The sequence below is a fragment of the Xenopus laevis genome, chromosome 5S (assembly GCF_017654675.1).
Source record: "Xenopus laevis strain J_2021 chromosome 5S, Xenopus_laevis_v10.1, whole genome shotgun sequence".
Classification (NCBI taxonomy): Eukaryota; Metazoa; Chordata; class Amphibia; order Anura; family Pipidae; genus Xenopus; species Xenopus laevis.
In genome coordinates this window covers 57216482-57238678 of record NC_054380.1, presented here as the reverse complement: position 1 = coordinate 57238678, position 22197 = coordinate 57216482, and the positions used below count along the sequence as shown (strand labels likewise).

Below are 22197 nucleotides of genomic sequence, written 5' to 3'. Positions count from 1 at the left end.
TTAAATTTTTCATATATTTTACAATTTATTTTCAATTGAGTCAACACAGAGACATTAATGGCCACTATATGACCAAGAAAGTTATGAGAGTTGAAGTTTAGCAATAGCTGATGAAAAGTTTGAGATCAATTTCTTGTCTAGTCAGATTCCTGTACACCTAGAAACAGGAGATGCCCTCCACTGGTGCTTATCACTACATTTCCTGAGCTATTTTTTTTATCACACTGTGGATGGTGTGTATTATGAAAGTGTAGGAGAATTAATTTGCACTCGTGTACTTTCTGTACAATAGGCTGTCATTATGGGATATGTAGAGGCAGGGCGTTGTTTAGGAGGCTGAGCTGAGTAAATTGGCACACCCAGAAAAGCCAGAAAGATCACATAACACAAGGGAACGAGTAAAACATCAGAGGGGTTGGGTGTGATAACTTCATGCACCAAAATGTCCTTGCAGCCACTCATATCCTTCCTCAAAAGCAAAGAGTCTATTCTGTTCAATGCAATTGTTGCCATTCTGACTGTCGGCGGGCAACAACTTTTCTCTTTTTTCGCTTTCAGTTGCCCCTGCAGCCCCTATAAGAACCTGAACTATGGTTTAGCCTTCCTGGGAGTTCCCGCGCTAGTGCTTCTCATAGTGGGCTTTGTTTTCAATGACAACACATGGAGGCTACTGATGGGCTCCTCCAATGGACATTTAGTGCAAGAGAGAAGCAGGCAGAGCATGACCCTGAAGTACAGGCTCATCTGTTTTGTGTTTGGGAACATCGCTGGCAGAGCAATAGTGGCTCCCATCACATGGCTGGCTGTGACGCTGCTCAATGGCTCATACTATGTGTGTGCGCTGAGTGAGTATGCCAATGTGGCTCAGTATGACATCCTGCGCTCACTCACGAAGGCCGAGAGGAGGCATCTTCTTGCCCAGTTTCCCTGCGTGCAGTTTGTGCCTGCCAACTTCACTAGAGTCAAGGACGAGGTGATCTTGGAGCTCAAGTACCAGTCCCAGGTGAGCACTCATTGCACAACATGTATAAACAATTGGTATTACCCTGAGCTTACAGTGGGGTGTATGACACAAAACATTGTGGCCAGCGTGGCACTAGGTTGTGCATAGGTGCCAATAGCTCTTTTCTCCCCTCAAGTCTCTCCCCTCAAGTTTCTGTCATGTCAGCAGTTTTAAAATAACCTGTGGTATACTGTCTCCCCCCCCCTTTTTTCAATGGTAGAAATGCAGTGGGCAGGGCACACTTCCCTGAGGATTAGAGAAACCACTAGGATGACCAACTACTTCCTGCAGAGCACTGGGGGCTCACAAATACAAGTTCCCTTGTGCCAATGTCAATCTAGACACGCGGGAACAGAGAAAAGTTTCCCAGCAGCAGCAGCAGCAGCAGCAGCAGCAGCAGCAAAAAAAAAAAAAAGCATTTACTCTTACTATTTGATAGCATTTAAATTTAGCTGATACATGAAACATTGGATGTTTACTGGGGGTTTCATGGAATACTGGGGGGTTTCATAGTTTTTGGAAACTATGTATGGACAAATATTTTATATAATAGTGTATCAATATAAGCCCTCATGCACACTGAAATTAATACTGTTGATTAAGCCCAACTTGATACAACTTGATTTTGTTGCTACTATCATCCATATTATGCATATAAATGGCATGCCTTAGTGTTCAAGATGATTTAAAGGCAGATTATTTGGTTGCAAGAATATCTATGCGACTCTATAGAGATTAATGTAGGTGCAGTTATACAATCCTTCTGTAAGTGGTCAGACAAGACCATTTCTGCAGCTCCTTCCACCTCTTACACTCAGGTCACAAGAAGGGGTGGTTCACCTTTAAGGTAACTTTTATTATGTTATAGAACGGCCAATTCTAAGCAAAATTTCAATTGCTTTTCATTATTATTTTTTTTTATAGTTTTATAGTTATTTGCCTTTGACTCTTTACAGCTTTCAAATGGGCTTCACTGACCCCATCTAAAAAAACAAATGCTCTGTAAGACTACAAATTTATTGTTATTGTTCCTTTTTATTACTGTTCCCTTTATTCAGGCCTCTCCTATTCATATTCCAGTCTTTTATTCAAATCAATTCATGGTTGCTAGGGTAATTTGGACCCTAGTTACCCAAATTGAAGAGCTGCTGAATAAAAAGCTAAATAACTCAAAAACCACAAATAATAAAAAACCAATTGCAAATTGTCTCAGAATATCACTCTCTACATCATACTAAAAGTTAACTCAAAGGTGAGCTACCCCTTTAAGTCAGAGGTCTTAGGACACTTTGGTTCAGGTTCTTCTTTGCAGCCAAACATGTAACTAGGCACTCCTTAGCTCATAATGTGGTAATAATAAGAGGCAGTGTTTCTGGTGGTGCCAAATTAGTGCTGTGATTGGCTATTTTGTATCCATATGTGAACTGGTAGCCTACATGAGGCCTTGTTTGACAGTACACCTGATTTTATGCAAACAAAGCTTGTCCCCAAGCCAGAAATTCAAAAAGATGCAGCTGCTTTAAGGCCATTGAGAACAACATCCAAGGGGTTGGTGAGCAACATGTTGTTCACAAGCCACTGGTTCAGGATCACTGCATTAACGATTCCTAGTCCCACAGATTAGGAACCATTAAATTGACCTGGGCTGATAAAAGCCAGCAATTTGCCCTGAGCTTGTCAGTTTATCAACCAATGTATGGGGCCTCCCCACAGGGTCCCCTACAGTTATCTAGAGTTAAAAGTACACAGAAGAACACAAAGCAGCAGTGATATCTATAGAGTCACAAGGAAATATTTCCAATATCCACCAGATTACTTTGATGTACTTTAAAGAGAAATATGTTTTTCCCCTAAGCAACCAATTGAAAAGTTGCTTAGAATTGGCCACTCTATAACATACTAAAAGCTGGCAGAAGTGCTACACACTTAGCCACCATCCTGCCCTAACGGCGGTTCTCTCTCAGGTACATTTAACTTCTGATTGCCTGGCATCCTGCACAGCTGGGGAAAGCAGGTATCAGAAAGTGAAATTTCTTAGCTGGTGCAAGCAAGGATTTTGCAGAATCAGTGCAATTTTTTGAAGTCACTTTTATTTTATTTTTAGAGGTCTATAATGCAAGTCAAATACTAAAGCTGGTCATAGACGTGCATATTTTACCCTTGTATCTGACAAACAAGCGTATGTCGCAATCTTCTATTTATTTAAAATTATTCCAGGCTTGTGGTTGTAGAGATCCACACCCATGAGTTAATTATGTTATTGTTCAAGTCTCTGTATAGATCCTTTTGAAAGGTGCAGCTAATTTTTTTTATACAAACAGGCAGCAATTATCTTGATTAAAACATTTCAAGCAAGTGTGGGACCCATAAGGTTAATGTGCCCCTGTGGCTTTGAATCCCTACACTTCCTGATCTCCCTAGTTGTAGTTTGCATAGTTGTTCTATTGGCCAAGAGGTGTTGTGACCACTTACTGTCACACTTTTGTATAGTGAGTGAGACGGGGTGGATCTTCCTCTTTGGCTTCTGGTTGCTGATCCAGTTGGATATTTTCATCGAGCCTGGGTACACCAAGGCCCAGTAAAGCCAGTTTGCCTGAGAGGGACCGGTACCTCTAGAGAGAGAAAGAGATAAGTCGGGGAGCTGGGACCCCGTGAACGAGGCTAGTTAGTGACTAGGTTACTATCTGTTACAGACTCTCTAGGAGAGTAAGATAGTGAAGAAAGAGCTCTATCAAGGAGGTGTAGCAGGGAGTAGTTTCCCAGGCTGGAAGACTTGCCTACAGTGAAGGGACCACAGTGGGTAGGATGTTAGGCTTTAGGTTCCCTGACCACTCCACTGGGTGAGATCCAGACCATGTGTGAGGTATTTCTGCCTTCAGAGAAGTTGTACTGACTTACTTGACTACATCCTCAGGGAATGCACATGCAGCTGCCTCTGATATACTGTCTGAGCTGTGTGCCTATATATTGTGCAAATGCCTCTTTACTGATGTAAGTACCCTGTGGATCATTTGTCTTTGACAAATAAACACTTTTGTTCTGTTTGACTGCAATAACCTCCTGGCACCCATTCTTTATTGGTTTATGCACAATAGCCTGTGGGAGTCAGAGTGGCACTACACCATGTTTCTGTTACTTCCACTTTGCGAAGGCCCAGCCTTAAGTGTTAGAGTCAAATGTAACCCATGCTCTAGTATACTAGCTCGTTGTTAATCCCGTTGGCCTGTATAGCCCAAAATCATGTAACAAGATTTATTGCATTAAAACAAATGCAATCTACATGTTATATTTTTCACTGAAAAAAAGATTTTTGATTTACAAAATTTGGGGGATTAGTGTAATTGGACTGTTTTGGCCACTTTAAGCTCTGTGGTTTTAAATAGCCCCAAAACTTACAAAATTTATATGATCTTAAATAGCCCACCCTAGACAAACATTGCAATCACCTGACAATCCCTTATACCAGTGATCCCCAACCAGTGGCTTTTGAGCAACATGTTGCTCTCCAACCCCTTGGATGTTGCTCTGTGGCCTCCAAGCAGGTGCTTATTTTTGAATTCTTGGCTTAAAGGGAAGCTTTAGTTGCATAAAAACCATGTGTATTGCCAAACAGAGCCTCCTATTGGCTGCAAGTCAACATATAATCTACCAATGCCCAATCACAGCCCTCATTTGGAAGCCACATGAACTTTTTGCATGCTTATGTTGCTCTCCAACATTATTTTACACTTGAACGTGGCTCACGGGTAAAAAAAGGTTGGGGACCCCTGCATTATACCAATGCTTGTAAGGCAATAGTTGTCTGAATAAGTACATGACCCCAACTGCCCATCACTAATCACAATACAGACTTGACTAATGTAGTCAGTAATGTAGTAGTGAAGGTAGCAGCAGCATGTATCTGCACACTGAAAGTGTAGAAGTCTTGGGTATTTGCACACAGTTGAACACTGGGCAAAATGCAACATTGTTTTGTCCTTTACACTATGTTTAACTTCACAAAAAAAGCCCTAGAGAGAATAAAATATTCACTATGGTTTTCATTTTAAGGTATCTTGATATCTCAGCTTTGGTATCCCAATGGTCATGCCCTTTACTTCTCCTTTATCTTTAGCTGTGATGAAATATATACAGCATTAGAAGCACACTGGCAAGCTTGCTAACTAACTACTACCTCTCAGTTATCTGCAAGGAAAGACAACAAAGAGCTTTATGTACCAATTCATTATCCTTAAGCATATTTCAGCCAAGCAGAGAAATGTGCTAGGGCTATATTTAATTTATTTAATTTAGTAAAACTAAATTTACCTTGATGAAGAAGAAGCATTAGCCAACAGGTGGACAAAACAACCCAAATGTATTTTACATCTAAAAAACAACCTGCTCGTAATCAGTGATATTGTTATTGTGTAGATTCACTTTTGGCTTCAAAGTTAATTTTCAAAGCAAAACTCGTCTCATAAATGGTTACATATTTGTATAAAAATACATAATTGTCAAATTGTTATACATTTAAAGAAGACCTGTCACCCAGACATAAAAATCTGTATTATAAAAGTCCTTTTCAAATCAAATATGAGACCCATATTCTTTTGTTTTAATAAAGCACCAATACCTGTTTTAATTTTTTTTTTAAATCTTAGCTGTCAATCATATTAGCTACCCCTCCTCTATGCCTTAGGCCTTCGGCATAGAGGTGGGGCAGGCAATTACTTTCCAGTCTGCACCTCCTAGATGTCACTGCACTCTCACATTCCCAATATGTCCTCAATGTCTATAATTGTACAGCAAGGGCATGGGTATCAACCCCCCTATTCTGGCACATAAACAAGATTTTGGGAAGGTTCAATGCTTGCCTTAATAAAAGTGTTCACACAATGGCTACTGCCTGCTTGCTGTGACGGATGGAAACAAGATTTAAACAATTTGTACCGTGTGTAAGTAAACTTTATGTGGTATGACTAACACCATAAGAAGGATTTTGAATTATTTCTTAGGCTGACAGGTCCCTTTAATAATTAAGAACAACAAGTGGAATTTCCATATACTAGTATAATCGACAAATATAAAACAGAAATAAAACATTCTATGTTTCACTTACATTGTAGTGATTAGTTAGAATGGAATGCATTGCACTGGCAACCTATCTAACAAGAAATTATTTAACTTGCCATTCTGAAATTGCTGAGATAGCTAAAAAAAAAGTAAAAACATTAGGTACCTTTAGGCAGCAGATGCAGAAAGAGTGAAAGCCAGCCCTTTATTTATGCTGCTGTAAAAACATAATATGCCTATATAATTTTGACTGCAGCCTACTGTGCAAGCAATGGAAGCTATGCCATCTTGCTGATATTTGCTCAGTAACACAATATGCATGGTTTAACCCAGCTACATCACACAATTTGGCAGAATGGGCAAAGCAACAATGTAGTGTGCTCTGAGCAAAATGTAAACACCTTCCTTGTCATCCAGGGACTACATATAAGGATTCCCCTTGAAAATCTTGTTTTATTTTTTTAGTTCCACTTTACACCCACTTGAACAGTGGACTTCTACTTCTAATTCAGCAATGAAAACACTGGGGAAATTCTTTTAGCAATCATGAGAGCAACTTAAATGTCCTTGTTAAACGAGTGCTCGAGCAGCTTAAATGCTTGCCAGGGGTAATCATGTAATACAGAACACCCTGCAGCATTTGCAAAAGTGAAAAGAGTGTTTATAGAGGGCAAGATCACGGAGCTAAATACAGGTCAGGTATAGAGAAAAACCTAATCCAGTCTGCAGGATACATGAGACTGGCACATTTGCAGGACATAAATTTACAACAAAAACTACATTGGAGTTGTTTAAATAAAGATCATAAATGTCATGGAATAAAAGCCTTAAACTCAGTGCAATTGAGTATTCTTGTCGTTCACCAATATTCCCCATCCAGCTTGATGGAGTTTAAGCAGTTTTGCCAAGCAGAACAAACGGTTATTTCAGGATTCAATCTTGGAAATATATTTGCAGTCAAAGGTGGTTTAGCAAAGTATTGACTCCGAGGCAACCAAAAAATATTTTTTCATTTTGGTTTAAGTAGTTTTAACATTTGTTTTTCATTTGCTGTGTAAGTAAAATGGTAAAAACCATATTTGATTTAATTCCAGATTCTAACATAACAAAATGTGGAGACATTCAGAGGGGAAAATACCCCTGCAAGGCACTGTTCTTTAATAATGTTTTTTCCTCATAGATGTTAAGATATACGTAAATTTGTGGGTCTTTTTACTGTAACGCTTTGGGGTTTTTTTTGTGTGTGTGTGTGGTAGTTGCAGGCGAAAAAAAGGTTTGGCTGAAGATCTCAAGTAAACTGTTAAATATATAACAAGTGCAAGAAAACAAAGATTACTTGCGAAATAAATGTATTAAACAGCCAAGATAGTTACAAATCTTCCATTTTTAAAGGCAGATATATGGAAAATATATGTTCCAGAGATTATTGTTTAATGAACAGATTTTGATGTTTTTTTTTTCTTTTAGGTGGCTGGATGGATTTTGGTTGGAGCTGTGACAGTATTTATATTTACAACCCTCTGTGTAGCCAGATGTTGCTCTCCACTAACTTTTCTGCATCTCAAGTACTGGATCAGATATGTGAATAATGAACAGATACTCTTTGAGAAAGCAGTTGACCAGCACTCCAAGATCTATGCCTTGCTAAACATCAAGAAATTCTTTGGCTTTTCACCTGAAAATAAGATCATAAGAGAAATCCGTATCCCCTCTCGCTCGGACTGGAGAATGATCTCTGGACTTGATCTTTTGAAAACCATTGATGATGAGCATTACCATTACAGTCTTCTCCATTCATGGGCTGACCTAGATCCCGCAGATGGGAAATTAATTCATGTTGATATAGAAAACACCCCTGACTCAGGTTCAAACTCCTAAGCTTTTTTTTCGTGTCTTCAGATTTGTTTTGTTTTTAATTTTATAGGTTTTTCTACAATTGCTAAAAATGTTATTTCTTATTTGTTTTCATTAAAATATATAAAGAACTATGGAAAAGCACTGAGTAAACATATCACTTGTTGATTTGTTTCATGCCATGAATACAACACCATTGTATTGTCTCTTCACCCAGAACAGGAAAAAACAATGCTGCCAATGCTCATTTTTACATATTTCACTCAATCTTTAAGTAACTTGACAAGTGTTGAAACCAAATGCTACTTAGGACCAAAGGCAACCCCCATTTTGACCCCAATTTAAAGGGCAAATCTAATAGGCCATAAAAAATAACAATGTTGGTTTTCAAAATCAGTTATACGCAGTTTATTTTATACACAATCATAATCCATGGTAAGCCAGCCTACTAATTAAAAAAACAATTCATTTAAAAATGTAGCAGCATGCCTGCAGGATGGAACTTTGCGTGGTTATAAACACTGCATTAGGAGCAATATTGTAACTTCATATTAAACACGGACACGGAAACGGTTGTTTAAGTTTATTCGTTTGATTCTTGTTAATATGCAATTTCCAATGCTAAAATGTTTCGATTTATGCTGTATAACTGTGAGACATGATGGATACAAGAGTTTTTCTTGACCCTCAGGGTAATTGAATATGGTGACAATTTCCTCCTCTGCGTAGGAGAGTATCCATTTTCTGGAAGTAAAATAGTATGAAAATTAGCTATGACGAAAGTAAATGCTGTAATGTTATCTAATAAAAAAAGTTTTACAAGAAAAATGTAGCAGCATGCATCTTCTTAATTTTACTCAATTCATACATTCTATACCTTAAAAAATTGAAAATTCACTAAAAAAGTCACAGTTCATTCAGGTAACTCTTTTTGCATTTATGTTTTGTGACTTTTTTACATACAGCAGGCTTTTTTGCCATGTCCAAGAAAAGATATATGAAATTGATGTCATGTAAAAAAAGTTTGTTAAGCTCTTGAGTAGACTTAAGGCCATAAAATTCCTCTTATCTCGTCTGTGGTTTTTCAGTTAAAGGAACAGTTAAACCAAAAAATTAAAGTGTCTTAAAGTAATGAAAATATAATGTAGTGTTGCCCTGTGCTGGTACGTCTGGTGTGTTTGCTTCAGGAACTCTGCTATTGGGGGCAGCCATTCAAAGCTGAAAAAGGAGAAAAGGCACAGGATACACATCAGATAACAGATGAACTCTGTAGTATACTATGGGATTCTTCAGAACGTATGTTATCTACTTTGTATCCTGTGCTTGAAAGGCTGCCCCATGGCTATACGGCAGTTGCTTATATAAACTATAGTAGTGGCCCTGATGCAAAAACACCAGTTTTACCAGCACAGGGCAACAGTACATTATATTGCCACTACTTAAAAACCTTTTCATTTTTTGGTGTTACTGCTCCTTTAAGGATCCAGCTAACAATTACCCACTATAGTACAAAGCTATATCAACAGTGGATTTCTGGGTTTGCTGTCACATCCCCTACCCTTATCTGGAGTATGCAAACCAATTGAAAGGGTGCTGGAATTAGTACTGTATAACAAATATGCTCTCCACACTATAAGATTTTATGGCAAAGTGCTGCCTGAGGTGTCTTTTTCACCTTCATTTAATTGAAGGCCCATCACCTGCAATCGGAAAACATGCAAAAAATGGTGATTGCATCCATTTTGCACATTGCACCCTGCCCTGCACTTTGTAAATTAAGCCTAATGAGTAAGAGGTTTTATAAATATATGTTAAATACAGTGGCAAGTATATTTTTCTATGTAACAATAATGCATATTTTAAAATGACAATGGGGAGGGGGGTAGAATCCCAGGAGCTTACTTGTTGTTACAATTAGAAGAGGCAAGATAGTATAAACAAGGCTGATCCTGCCATGAGGCAAGGTGAGAACATTGCCTCAGGTGGCAGCTAATGGCCGGTTACAAGGGGCAGTAAAAAAGCAGCCTCTTGTAACTTAACGAGCTGAATTTCCAGGTTTAGCACACAATAATTTTTGTGCACAAACAGTCAAGAAAAAATTAAAGCGAACATTGATTGTTAACATGCATTCAATATTGATTTAGTCTAGTTATTGGGCGCCATTCTTATGTATTTTCTACTGGTTATATTTTATTACATTTTTAAGGGCCATATTTATGAAGCTAGAATTTTACTTTGGCAGGACTATGGATTAAGGCTGGTATGTCTGTTTGTAGAACTACATCTCTTACGCTGCCCTCAGTCAGGATATTCAGAGGTAATAACTAGAAACTGTTTTCTTTGATAAAACTGGAGTAGTACTCAAGTAGTACATGGAATCAAATGAGGTAGACTGGTTTCACAATATTTAGTAATAGTACAGAATACCCTCGTACATTACAACTGTGGAGAAAGAATTGGTATGTTTATGATATACCTTGTAATGATACCGTTTTGTGTCCCCTCAAGCATAAACCTCAGGGGAATATTACTGCAGTTTATTCACTTTCATATAACATATAATGGAAGACCTACCTCCAATCTTCCATGTTATGCTCTGGAGCTCATTGCTGCTCTTTCTAGACACTTTTTCTAGCTTACACTCATAATTCACCTCTGTTTACCTCATCATATCCCTGTTCCCTGACTTACCCTAAAGGGATGGTTGCTTTATGGTTCTTTACTGGAGCCTTATGGTCCCAGGCTCCCATGCAGTTTAATCCTGTTTAGCAGGTGGATGCCTAATCTGAATTCTCTCTCTCCACTTAGCATTTTTCTTATTTAATTTTTCTCAACACTTATCCATACCTCCCAACATTTTGGAAAGAGGGGCAAAAAAGATTTGGGCCATGCCCATTTTTGTGGCCACACCCCCTAATTACCATATTCATTTTACAAAATTTGCCAGGTTATGAAAATCTGAACACATTTCTGCAGTTTTTATGTGTTATTACAGTTTTGCTTATGAAAGTGAATTGCCCTTTAAGCTGATAGTCACAGTTTCCCCAAGAGACCTGCTTATCTGAAATTGCTTATTTGAAATTATTACAAAAGTATCGAAAGTGCACCTGATGGCTGTTCTTGGCTCTCTGCCAAAAGCCAATTAAGTTAGAAATGTTGTATCTTTTTCTGGCAGTGCAGGAGATCAAACAGAAAGTCGGGACATTTTAGTAATAAGCCAGGACTGCAGGTTGAGCTGTCAAAAGCAGGACTATCCTGCTTAAAACAGGAATAGTTGAGAGGTGTTGAGATATTCTTTCTGTTTTATCTCTTGTATTGTTTTGACTGATACCCTGGGGAATGATTGTGCAATGACACAAACAATGTGAGAGAAAAGAGAAATTTCCCTGACTGGTAATTTCCTCAAGCACTATTCCCCAGGTTAACACATATTTGGTTACCTCCCTTTTCATTTCTTGCTTTTCCCGCTGTTATTGTTTTGTGTAATTGTCAGGTGTAATTTTTCATTTTAAAAAGTAAATATAATTTGAGCATAAATCAAATAATAGTGTGGGGACTAACTAATTCACATTTATTGTACAACCCCCTAAAGTTTGGGCACTAAAGGGCATAATACTGCTCTTCCTGGATCAAAGCATGATAGCTTTCCCTAATCTAGCCACAAGATGGAAGTGTGCTAAAATATATATGTAGGGATCCATAGGGTTAATGTGGCCCTATGGCTTTAAATCCCTACACTTCCTGATCTCCATAGTTGGTGGGCAGATGCCCAGTATCTAGTTGTAATTTACATATCTCAGATATTGGCCAAGAGGTGTTGTGACCACGTCCTGTCACCGGATTTGCTAGGCCCAGGCCTTGGGCGTTAGAATTTGAGGGGCGGCATGGCGCCCAACTGCATCAAAGTCAAAAAAGCTAATAGCACTGGAGACGCACGTCAGTCTCCAGTGCTGTGCCCAACTAAGAAGACTTGTGTGTGCGTGCCTGAGAGCGCACACACACAGAGGAAGGGGATAGGGCCTGGCAGGGGCAAGGGGATGGCCCATGGCAGGGGGGAGGGGAGGGGACGGCGCTTGGCAAGGGGAAAGGAGAGGGGAGAGGACGGTGCCTGGAAGGGGAAAGGGTTGGGGTGAAACCGGAAGAGGAGGGAACATCGGAAGGGGGGGAAACCGGAAGGGGAGGAGAGCAGAGCTGGTCTAGGGGCAGCAGGTATGTAAACCCGGGCCTGCCTGTCACACTTTGGTATAGTGAGTGATATATAGTGAATAAAGTACCCCCTCTTGTAAAATATAAGGATATTATTAGTTACCGAGGAGTTTCATGACCATATAAAAACACGAGGCCGAAGGCCGAGTGTTTTTATACAGGTCATGGAACTCCGAGGTAACTTCTAATATCCTCATATTTTACAACTGGGGGTACTTTATTTATTATAATACACAAAATTTTGTAAGAAATGTGACAGAAATGACATCACTACTCACCGTTTATAACTGATGACATCACTACTCACCGTTTATAAGGATATAATTTACAGGATATTCATGGCTTTTGTGTATTATATATATATATTATTTCAAAATATTAATCTACATGAAAAGTTACCTATAGGTCAAGTTGATAATTTTTCGATGATAGTTCTGCTTTTGTAAGTAATTTTTACTTGAAGTTCTTAAACCTGACTGTCCCTTCTCAACTTGTCAGTTAGAGTTTCTAATGCTAACAGACTACTGCTGCACAGATATGGCAGCCCCCTCATAGGGAAAAAATAGGGTAAGAAAGGTTATGTAAAATCATCAGGCAGATAATTTTATGGCAAAATTATAAATAGCATTCAAAGATAATATTATGATAGATGTTAAAAAAGTTTATTTTCTGGTGTCAGTATCTCTTTAAACTGGTTTATAATTACATAGTAGTAATTATTTGATAGTGAGAAATACATTATTTACTAAATATTTACCAAGGTAAGTCTGATCTGAGAAATCAGTGAACACATACTAAAATGTTTTACCTAAAAAACAAAATCCTTATAATCCAGAAAGAGCAACCTTTCATAAATGTTTCCATCACATATAGTTAAGACAAAAACCTGAAATTTATTAAGAATTTCTCCACTTTTGCCCTTACAAAAAAAAGTTCTGATCCTAGCATTCGGCCTGAAGAGGCAATTAGGGCCTTTGATTTATTAAAAAAGCTTTTATTTCTGCTCCTGTACTCCAAGATCCGGATTCCATGCTTCCTTTACTGGTGAAAGTAGATACCTCTGAGATTTGTACAGGAGCAGTTGTATCCCAACGACAAAAAAAAAGAAAAAATCTCTCTGGCAGAGATTAATTATGAAATTGGCAACAGTGAATTATTATTATTATTATTATTATTATTATTAAATGGGCTTTTGAGTAGTAGAGCCATCTTCTTGAAGGTATTAGGCATGTAATTACAGTCTTAACTGATCATAAAAAAAATACATTGAATCTGCTAAGCGCCTAAATCCCAGATAAGCCAGATGGACTTTGTTCTTTACCTGCTTTAATTTTTATTATAACATACAGGCCAGGAGAAAAAAACGCTAAAGCGGATGCCCCTCTATAAGTTTTGTCTCCAGTCCCAAAGAGGAAATTGAACCTGACTTTATTGTATATAAAGAAGTGATTGTGGCAGCCCTGAATCCACATCTGAGTCATAGTAAAACCTGTTCTCTTTTGTCTCATATGCTCTAGTGGCCAACATTGAGACAGGATGTTGGTAACTATATTGAATCCTGGCCAGTTTGTCAACACTCTTAACCTTACAGTTCTTCTACCTCAGGGTCTGCTACAGTCGATTCCTCTTTCCGAAAGGCCATGGCCTCATATTGCCATGGATTTCATTGTGGAATTACCTCCTTCTAAAGGGAATACTGTAATTTGGTTGGTAGTGGATTGATTTAACAAAATGTCTCATTTTATTCCCGTCCCCGCCCTCCCCTCGCCCTGCCAAGTCTCTTGCTGAATACTTTTTATCAAAAATATTTAAATTTTATGGGGCCCCACTGAATATTGTTTCTGACAGAAGGGTTCAGTTTGTGTCTACATTTTGGAGGGCCTTTTGCTCTCTAATAGGTATGGATTTGTCTTTCTCATCTGCATACCACCCTCAGACCAATGGCCAGAGAACAAATCAATCCTTGGAACAATATCTCAGATTATAACATCTTCAATAATCAGTCACGTTTGGCAGATTTTCTTCTGTGGGCTGAGTTAGCTTTCAATAACGCCATGCATTTATCCACTGGGGAATATCTATTCTTTACTGTTTTTGGCCGACATTCTAGAGCCTTTTCATTTTCTGGTGTTTCCTCTTATGTTTCCACTGTCAACTCTTTAGTTGATCACCACTCCAAGATGTGGAAAAGGGTCCAAGACTCTTTGTCCTCAGCAGTTGCTGATCAAAAGAGAGCTTCGGATATACATTGGAGAGTATCTCCTAATCAGGTTGGTGATAAAGTCTGTTTGAAAGTCCCGTTCCCCAAATTAGGTCCTAAATTCATTGTTCCTTTTCCTATATATGAGATTATTATTCTCAGCATGGTCAGGTTAGATTTGCCTCCTGAATTTAAGATTTCTAATTCTTTACATGTTTCTTTATAAAAGACTGTCAGAGTTGTTCATCAGAACACTTTTCCTCCTCCAATCTCTGTTAAAGGTCAGCCTGAGCATTTGGTACAAAGGTTGATAGATTCCTGTCTTTCCAAGGGTAAACTGCAGTATTTAGTCCAGTGGAAAGGTCTCCTGAGTAGAGGTCTGGGGTCCTTGCCTCTTATGTACATGCTGACCGTCTTTCGTGTCAATATCATGCCAGATTCCCTGATAAGCTTATGGGTCCAGTGGCCCTCTCTAGAGGGGGGGTAATGTAAGAGTACCTGGTGGTCTAGTGGGGTGGCGGGGACACCCACTGCACTCACTGCGGGATGCCAACTGCCTGCAGCTCCATCTCATCTCTCCTGAAATGTCGCTTCGAGTAAACTTGACTTTCTTCTGTGAGCCGCGTTCGTAACTGCTTTGGCGCGAGATTCAAATATTTCAAGACAAAAATACCCTATTCCTATTGACCAAAGTAAAGATGTGTAATCCGGTTTTTATCCTTGCCTGTCCCTGACTTGTCTATCTGCTTTCTAAAACTGACCCATGCCTGTTTACTATTCTTCGGATCCTGATGCTGGGCTACCACTCTGAGTCCTTGGAGTTAGTTCTGAGTTTGGGATAACTTAGTGTGTCATAGCATTTTAACTATATTAAAGTAAATGTTCATATAGATGAACACTGATCCCTTAATGTGGAAATACTTAAATAGTATTAAAGCTTGATATATTATGTAATTGTTAAATGACCACATCCATTTGATATGATGCTGGAAATAGAATCATAGTTTTGTGACATGACTTAAAATATCTCCAGTGTCAAATTACACGTATATCAAAATATATTCTAGTAAACATCAAGCCATACAAAATGTGACTTACCCAGAAACATTTTTATATTAATGACCCTTTTGCTTGTAGCTGCTAGATTTTCATAACAAACAATACCTGTCCACATCAATAGCAGATACTAGGGCTAGCCTAAGGCATATACAGTATAGTGCTTGTATAGACATCCTTTTTAACATATGAAAATCTGCTCAGTCAAGGTTACTGTCAGTTGGCCTATCGGCTCCCAGCGGGAGTAGTCAGGACCAAGGAGGAAGCTCACGGGATCAAAGTCCAAGTTTGCGGTACACATAGGGATCAGGAGAAATCAGAGTCAATATCCAGGCAGGAGTTCAAAGGCAGGCAGAAAATAGCAAACTCAAAATTCAGGCAAGGTCAGGAATCCAGGAATCAATAGTAGAAGAATAAACACACACCCAGGAATGCAGCAAACAATTCCTATACTTGGGCACTGAACCGGCGTCCTGGGTGTCCTTTTATTTGAATTTGTCGCCGGTTCGTGATGTCATCGCGCCAGTGTTCTGAACGCCGCGCCACCATTTTGTATTTTCCGCCAAAGAGGATAGATGCGTCAACTGGTGCTCGTGACATTTATCAAGGGTTGGATTGGTAAGATGCCAGTTGTTATTTAAGCTTTTATAGAGTTTCTCGGGAGGTCATTGTTAAGGAAGATTACATACAAACAAATTGATGCAAGAAAATAAATGAACAAGGCAAGTTAGCATTCATCTTGCCCATCTGACTGAGACAAGTTTAAACAAGAGCAAGGCTATCATAGGTCTTATCAGGCTATTGGTTTATAGTGACCACAGGACCCATAGGCTTCCTTTGCTAATTTGCTATCCAGCAGCATACTATCAACATGCCGGACCTCCCAGAAAAAACTGTTGGGAGGCCCAATGCTCAATCCAGTCCCTTAAAGGAAAACTATACCCCCAAAATGAAAACTTAAGCAACAGATAGTTTATATCAAATTGAATGACATATTAAAGAATCTTACCAAACTGGAATATATATTTACATAAATATTGCCCTTTTACATCTCTTGCCTTGAACCACCATTTCGTGACTCTATCTGTGCTGCCTCAGAGATCACCTGACCAGAAATACTACAACACTAACTGTAACAGGAAGAAGTGTTGAAGCAAAAGGCAGAACTCTGTCTTTTAATTGGCTCATGTGACCTTACATGTGGTTTGTATGTGTACACAGTGAATCTTACGATCTCAGGGGGCGGCCCTTATTTTTTAAAATGGCAATTTTCTATTTATGATTACCCAATGGCACATACTACTAAAAAAGTATATTATTATGATAATGGTTCATTTACATGAAGCAGGGTTTTACACATGAGCTGTTTTACTCAGTATCTTTTAATAGAGACCTACATTGTTTGGGGGGTATAGTTTTCCTTTAACCACTCCAACCCCCCACACGGATGTCTACTGTAAACAAAAGAGCTGGTAAAAGTGCAGCAAAGTGTAAAACACCTGGCTGAGAAGGGGGAACTACCATACAGTAGACCTCCTGACCCGGGCTCATTTGTGCACTACTATTGCTAATATTACACTAAGTAACAGGAAAAATGTTGTACTGCTTATAACTTTTATATCTGCAACTTATAGGTTGTCATGTGACCAAACTCACAATTCCATGGGTTACAGAAATGCCATGGTCAGCATTATTACATTGCAGTAGTGTGGCCTTTGGTTCATCTCAGGCCAGGGCACTTCTTGCATGAACTTTGTGTTTTCTCTCTGTTTCGACTCTCATCATATGGTTGCAAAACAGCTAACATTTCTAGCCAGCTACATAGACTGCATATTACTGAGCATCTGTTTGCAGAACTGCTGCGTAATCAGTAGAGACTCATAACCAGGGCCGGACTGGGAGTAAAAAGCAGCCCTGGCAAAAAAAAAATCAAAGCAGCCCACAAATGTGTGCTAGTCTTTTACCTATACACATTCATGCATATATATATATATGTATATATATATATATATATATATATATATATATATATATATATATGCATATATATATATATATATGTCCAGATAGTACCTGCACTCTTTCCTTTATTTTTCTCTGAGGGTGCTTTGGTCAAAGTAATGTGTAACCTTCAAAATGGACCAGCACACCAGGTTTTCAAGTGTTCAAATTTCCTTTATTTCCATAACACTCGTGCATCCAACGTTTCGGCCCACATTGGGGATCAATTGCAAGTGAGGTAGGGGTCATATAAATACAAAAAACTTTCAAAAAAAGGCACCAGGATGATGTAATTAGTGACGTCATCCTGGCGCCTTTTTTGAAAGTTTTTTGTATTTATATGACCCCTACCTCACTTGCAATTGATCTTTGATAAAGGCCCCAATGTGGGCCGAAACGTTGGATGCACGAGTGTAACATTTTGAAGGTTATATATAAATATATATATAGCAAGTCCAAAAACTGGAGCACACTTTTATATAAAGGCAACTGCCCAGGTGCTGGTTAAATTACTAACTTGTATATATCTCCATACAAACCGCACACATAGGACTTGTAAGTGAAAAAAAGTGAAAAATTTATTCCGACGTTTCGGTTCACATACAGGAACCTTCCTCAGGTGGGGTACACAGTGCATAGCAAACAATACTGAATTTAAACACAAAAATGGCGCCAAACAATCAACCTGTGACATCATCAAAAGCGTCAGTGAGTCATAGTGAGCGTGTATAAAGAGATCTATCCATGGGGGCTACTTTCCCTTTAATGTGCAACAAAGGACCACCAAGTGCAGTGTAGGTGAGCCGTGCTTAAGTGTGTATAGATCCATTTTAACATAGTGCATGTCGTGTTTGTGATCGCTGCCTATGTAATGTGTTTAACAAAGTGATTCTCATGTGTAGGACAACCATTCGTTACCTCACTTGCCGAGCCGCCAATTGAACAAGGAGGAGGTGCTGCATGTATCGCCCGAGGAATAGGCATCACCCAACCTAGGATGCACATAGGCTCAACCCGAAGTTCCACCGTACCTGTCATCCACCCAAGGTAAGTCATATTCCATGTATCGAGCCCGCGCTCTCCTGTCAGCCTCACATCCGCCATCATGTAAATCGGCGTCACTTATTCACTGTCAGCGACGTCTACCACTGTGGCCCTCCGTACCTCTCTGCCCCTTCTCTCTGCCCGGAACACGCTGTTTAGGCGATCGGAACATCAAGGGAGGTGATCCTCCTCCCCAGCACCGCTCATCCATATTTGACCCACCGGGAGGGCACGGTACCTTAGCCATAGGTAGTAAGTGTTATCACCAGGATCGCATTACGAGACCTTACCTCAGGTGACCGAGCAGGTAGTATATAACCGCTTATATAATAACGCCCAAACTTCATTCGGGGAGCCCAGCATCTTGGGTTAGCCGCGTTCCTCACTGGCCGTCCTTCCCTCTCTCCTCCTCCATTGTGGTATCCCATGGTTGTAATATAAGTATAAACACACTAAAAGTGATTAAAAACAAGAGAACCCTTTAGATCACAGCAGCAAATAATGTATTAATGGGTTAGTACAATTACTACGTGGGCTCAAAATGATGAACCTATTGAGTCAAAACCATAAGCATATATCGCTTATGTGCAAATTTGTTGAGTCCAAAGTGTTACAATGTCTCCTTTTATTTCAGATCCCTTCGCAAGGAAGCAGTCCATACTCGTCATCAGACTCCTCCGTCCTCAATGGGCCCAGCTCCAGTCACGGAACTGTCGGCAGACGACCCTCCCCACATGGTCCAACAAGAGGCCGAAAAAATCAATCAAAACGTCACCATGTATAACCAAAAAATGTACAAAAAATGCAGAAAAACCAAAAATCTAAATAAAGTACAAAAAGTCAAAAAACGAACAAAAGTCTCTTATTTCATTACCACAAACTGGTCCCTTCTAGTAGTGGTTTTCATCTGGATATTAACAGCTTATGCAACATACAATATGTATCCCACTCAGAGATCTATTTGTATGTTTTTTTCTAAAAAAATGGGGACATTGGTAGGATCTCATTTAGGCCTTTTGGAGACACTGTATCAAGTGTATATATCCACATGCTCTCCTTTCTTAATAATAATAAGTTCCTGTTACCACCTCTCTTTGGAGACGGCACATGGTCAATGATCATGTGCCGAAACTGTGGTAATGTATGATGCATCTTTAGCCAATGTCTCGGTACTGGTTGATCCGTTTTTCCTGTTGCCAGAGCGCTACGTATAGCGCTCCGGTGATTGGCCATTCTCTCCCGGTATGTTGTAGTTGCCTTTCCTACATAATAAAGTCCGCAAGGGCACCAGGCCATGTACACAATATGATCTGAAGTACACGTGACTCTATGTTGTATTTTGTACCTCTTCCCAGTTCTGGGGTGTGCAAAATGAGTTCCTTGAGTCATACCCCCACATGTCAAACAGGAGGCACACTTAAAGCACCCTGTCTTGAGAGGACGATCCAGCCATGTAGTTTTAGGAGCTTTCGTTAAATTCTTAACCACCAATATGTCACTTAGATTTCGTCCTCTTCGATAGGCCATCATCGGCGCTTTCTTCCCATAAAAAGGTAAGTCTGTCTCTGTATTAATTATATCCCATCTATTTCGTAGTGCCTTTCTCACACTAGGGCAAACATCCGTCCATTGTGTTACAAAAATGGGATCTGTTTCTCTCTTTGGGCTAGTCACTTTCTGTTGTAGTAGGTCCTCTTGTGTATGTGCCAAAGCCCTCTGTAATTGCTCGTTAATCATGGACTCGGTGTATCCCCTGGAAAAAAACTGGGTTGAAAGCATAGTGAGTTGTTTTTCCGCTACTTCCCGGTTGGAGTTATTCCTGATCACCCTGAGAAATTGAGAATATAGGACCCCCGGGACATATGGGATGGATGGTACGAGTTGGCCTGTATCAGGCTATTTCTGTCCGTGGACTTCCTAAACAGTGTGGTACCTAACTTGTTACCTTGTCTATAAATACTCACATCTAGGTAGTCAATTGTCTGTTTATCATAAGTACAAGTCACTCTGATGGGAGAATTTAAGGTGTTTAACGAGTCATGAAACACTATCAGTTCGTCCTCAGTATCCTGCCATAACATAAACAAGTCGTCAATATACCGTTTGTAAAATAGTATCCTTTCACCTCCCCTTGGTAGTAAATGTTGTTCCTCATACATTTGCATGAACAAATTGGCGAACGAGGGGGCTACATTCGAGCCCATTGCGGTCCCTGAGATCTGCAAATAGAACGCATCATTGAAAGTAAAGTAATTGTGCGAAAGTACTAAATCCAATAGGTTTATTAAAAATTCAACTGGGGGGGGGCCTTGATGGTATTTGTGGAGGGAGTCCCTGCACACTGCCAACCCGTCTGCATGTGGGATGACAGTGTACAAACTGGAAACATCCATTGTCACTAAGAAACACTCATCCGGTACTACAACTTCTTTCAGTAGGTTTAACAAATGAGTAGTGTCCTTAATATACGACCTCATGTTTTGAACATGAGGTTGTAAGAAAGAATCCAAATATTGTGCTACTGGTTGGAACAGAGAGCCAATGGCAGAGATAATGGGGCGCCCAGGGGGAGAGGTTATGGATTTATGGATTTTAGGAAGAGAATAGATGAAAGGAATTTTAGGATAGGGGGTGGTGAGAAAATTACTTGTATTCTGATCGATCCAGCCAGCTGAAAAACCTACTCTGATCAAAGCATCTAACTTGGATTTATATGTGATGGTAGGGTCATTGGTTAGAGGAGCATAAGTATTCTCATCTGCTAACTGTGATTGGAGCTCTTTTGTATAGTATTCTTTATCTAACAGGACAATTGCTCCCCCCTTATCGGCCTGCCTAATGATGAGTTCCTTATCCTCTCGTAAAGTTCTAAGGGCCTCTCTCTCCCTGGGAGTCAAATTTGAGAAATGTTTCCCTTTATTTTGATGTAAGTCCCTTGAATCGTTCGCTAGCAAGTGAGTAAAGATGGAAATAGCTGGAGCTGTGTTGGGAGGTTCAAAAACACTCTTTGCTCTAAAGGGAGTGAGATTAGTGGAAGTCTTATCTTTATAGTAGTCACGAAGTTTTAATTGGCGTTTGAACCTATGGATGTCCTTGTGGACATCAAATGGTTTAGAACTATTGGTAGGAACGAATTTCAACCTCTATTTAATAAAGCTCTTTCTCCAATGACAGCATATGTTGTGACAAATTGACTACTATGTCTTGTATCTCCCCCTCCTGGGTGGTTTGCCGGCAACGATTTTCTCTTCTTTTCCTGTTTTTCTTGCCCCCCCTCCTGCTCCTTCCCCTCCTTCCGCCCCCGTGGGTATGGTGGCTGTGATTGGAGACTCCCCTAAAAAAGACTGGGAGGGATTGGTGGCAGGAAAACCCGAGTCTGAATCTGTCGAGTCCCCCGAGCTGTCTACTGTCAAAAGATTAGTAGGTTTGTATCTGCGTGTGGGTCGCCTACTATTGTTATCTGGTAACCCCAGTAACCACCTGTAGACTCTCTTAAGTCGATAGTCCTCCTTAACTGTTGTCAGTTTCTTTTCTTTAAAGGATATCAATTCCTGTTTATACTTAGCTAAATTAGTCTCTATATTCTTCATCCAATCAACAGATTTATCCTGCGTAATGGGTAATAGATGAAGTGACTCGAAATTTTGAATTTCTTCCTGTGTGGCCTTTAAATCCTGACCCACAAATTCTACCACCAGAAGTATTAAATCTGAGGAACATTTATTCAGAATTTTGCACCATTTGCTGCAAATTCCGCATTAGATCGTCCTAATGTGGG

The 22197-nt window shown here is 39.6% G+C and overlaps 1 protein-coding gene across 1 annotated transcript; it reads left to right on the top strand.

Annotated features, from left to right (window-relative positions):
• The first annotated feature begins 420 nt into the window (after positions 1-420).
• calhm4.S (calcium homeostasis modulator family member 4 S homeolog) lies at positions 421-8536 on the top strand. Its single transcript, XM_018264779.2, has 2 exons — positions 421-1003; positions 7526-8536. Exons 1-2 carry the CDS (start codon positions 443-445, stop codon positions 7934-7936), a joined length of 972 nt encoding a protein of 323 aa, XP_018120268.1. The 5' UTR covers positions 421-442; the 3' UTR covers positions 7937-8536.
• The last annotated feature ends 13661 nt before the right edge of the window (positions 8537-22197 follow it).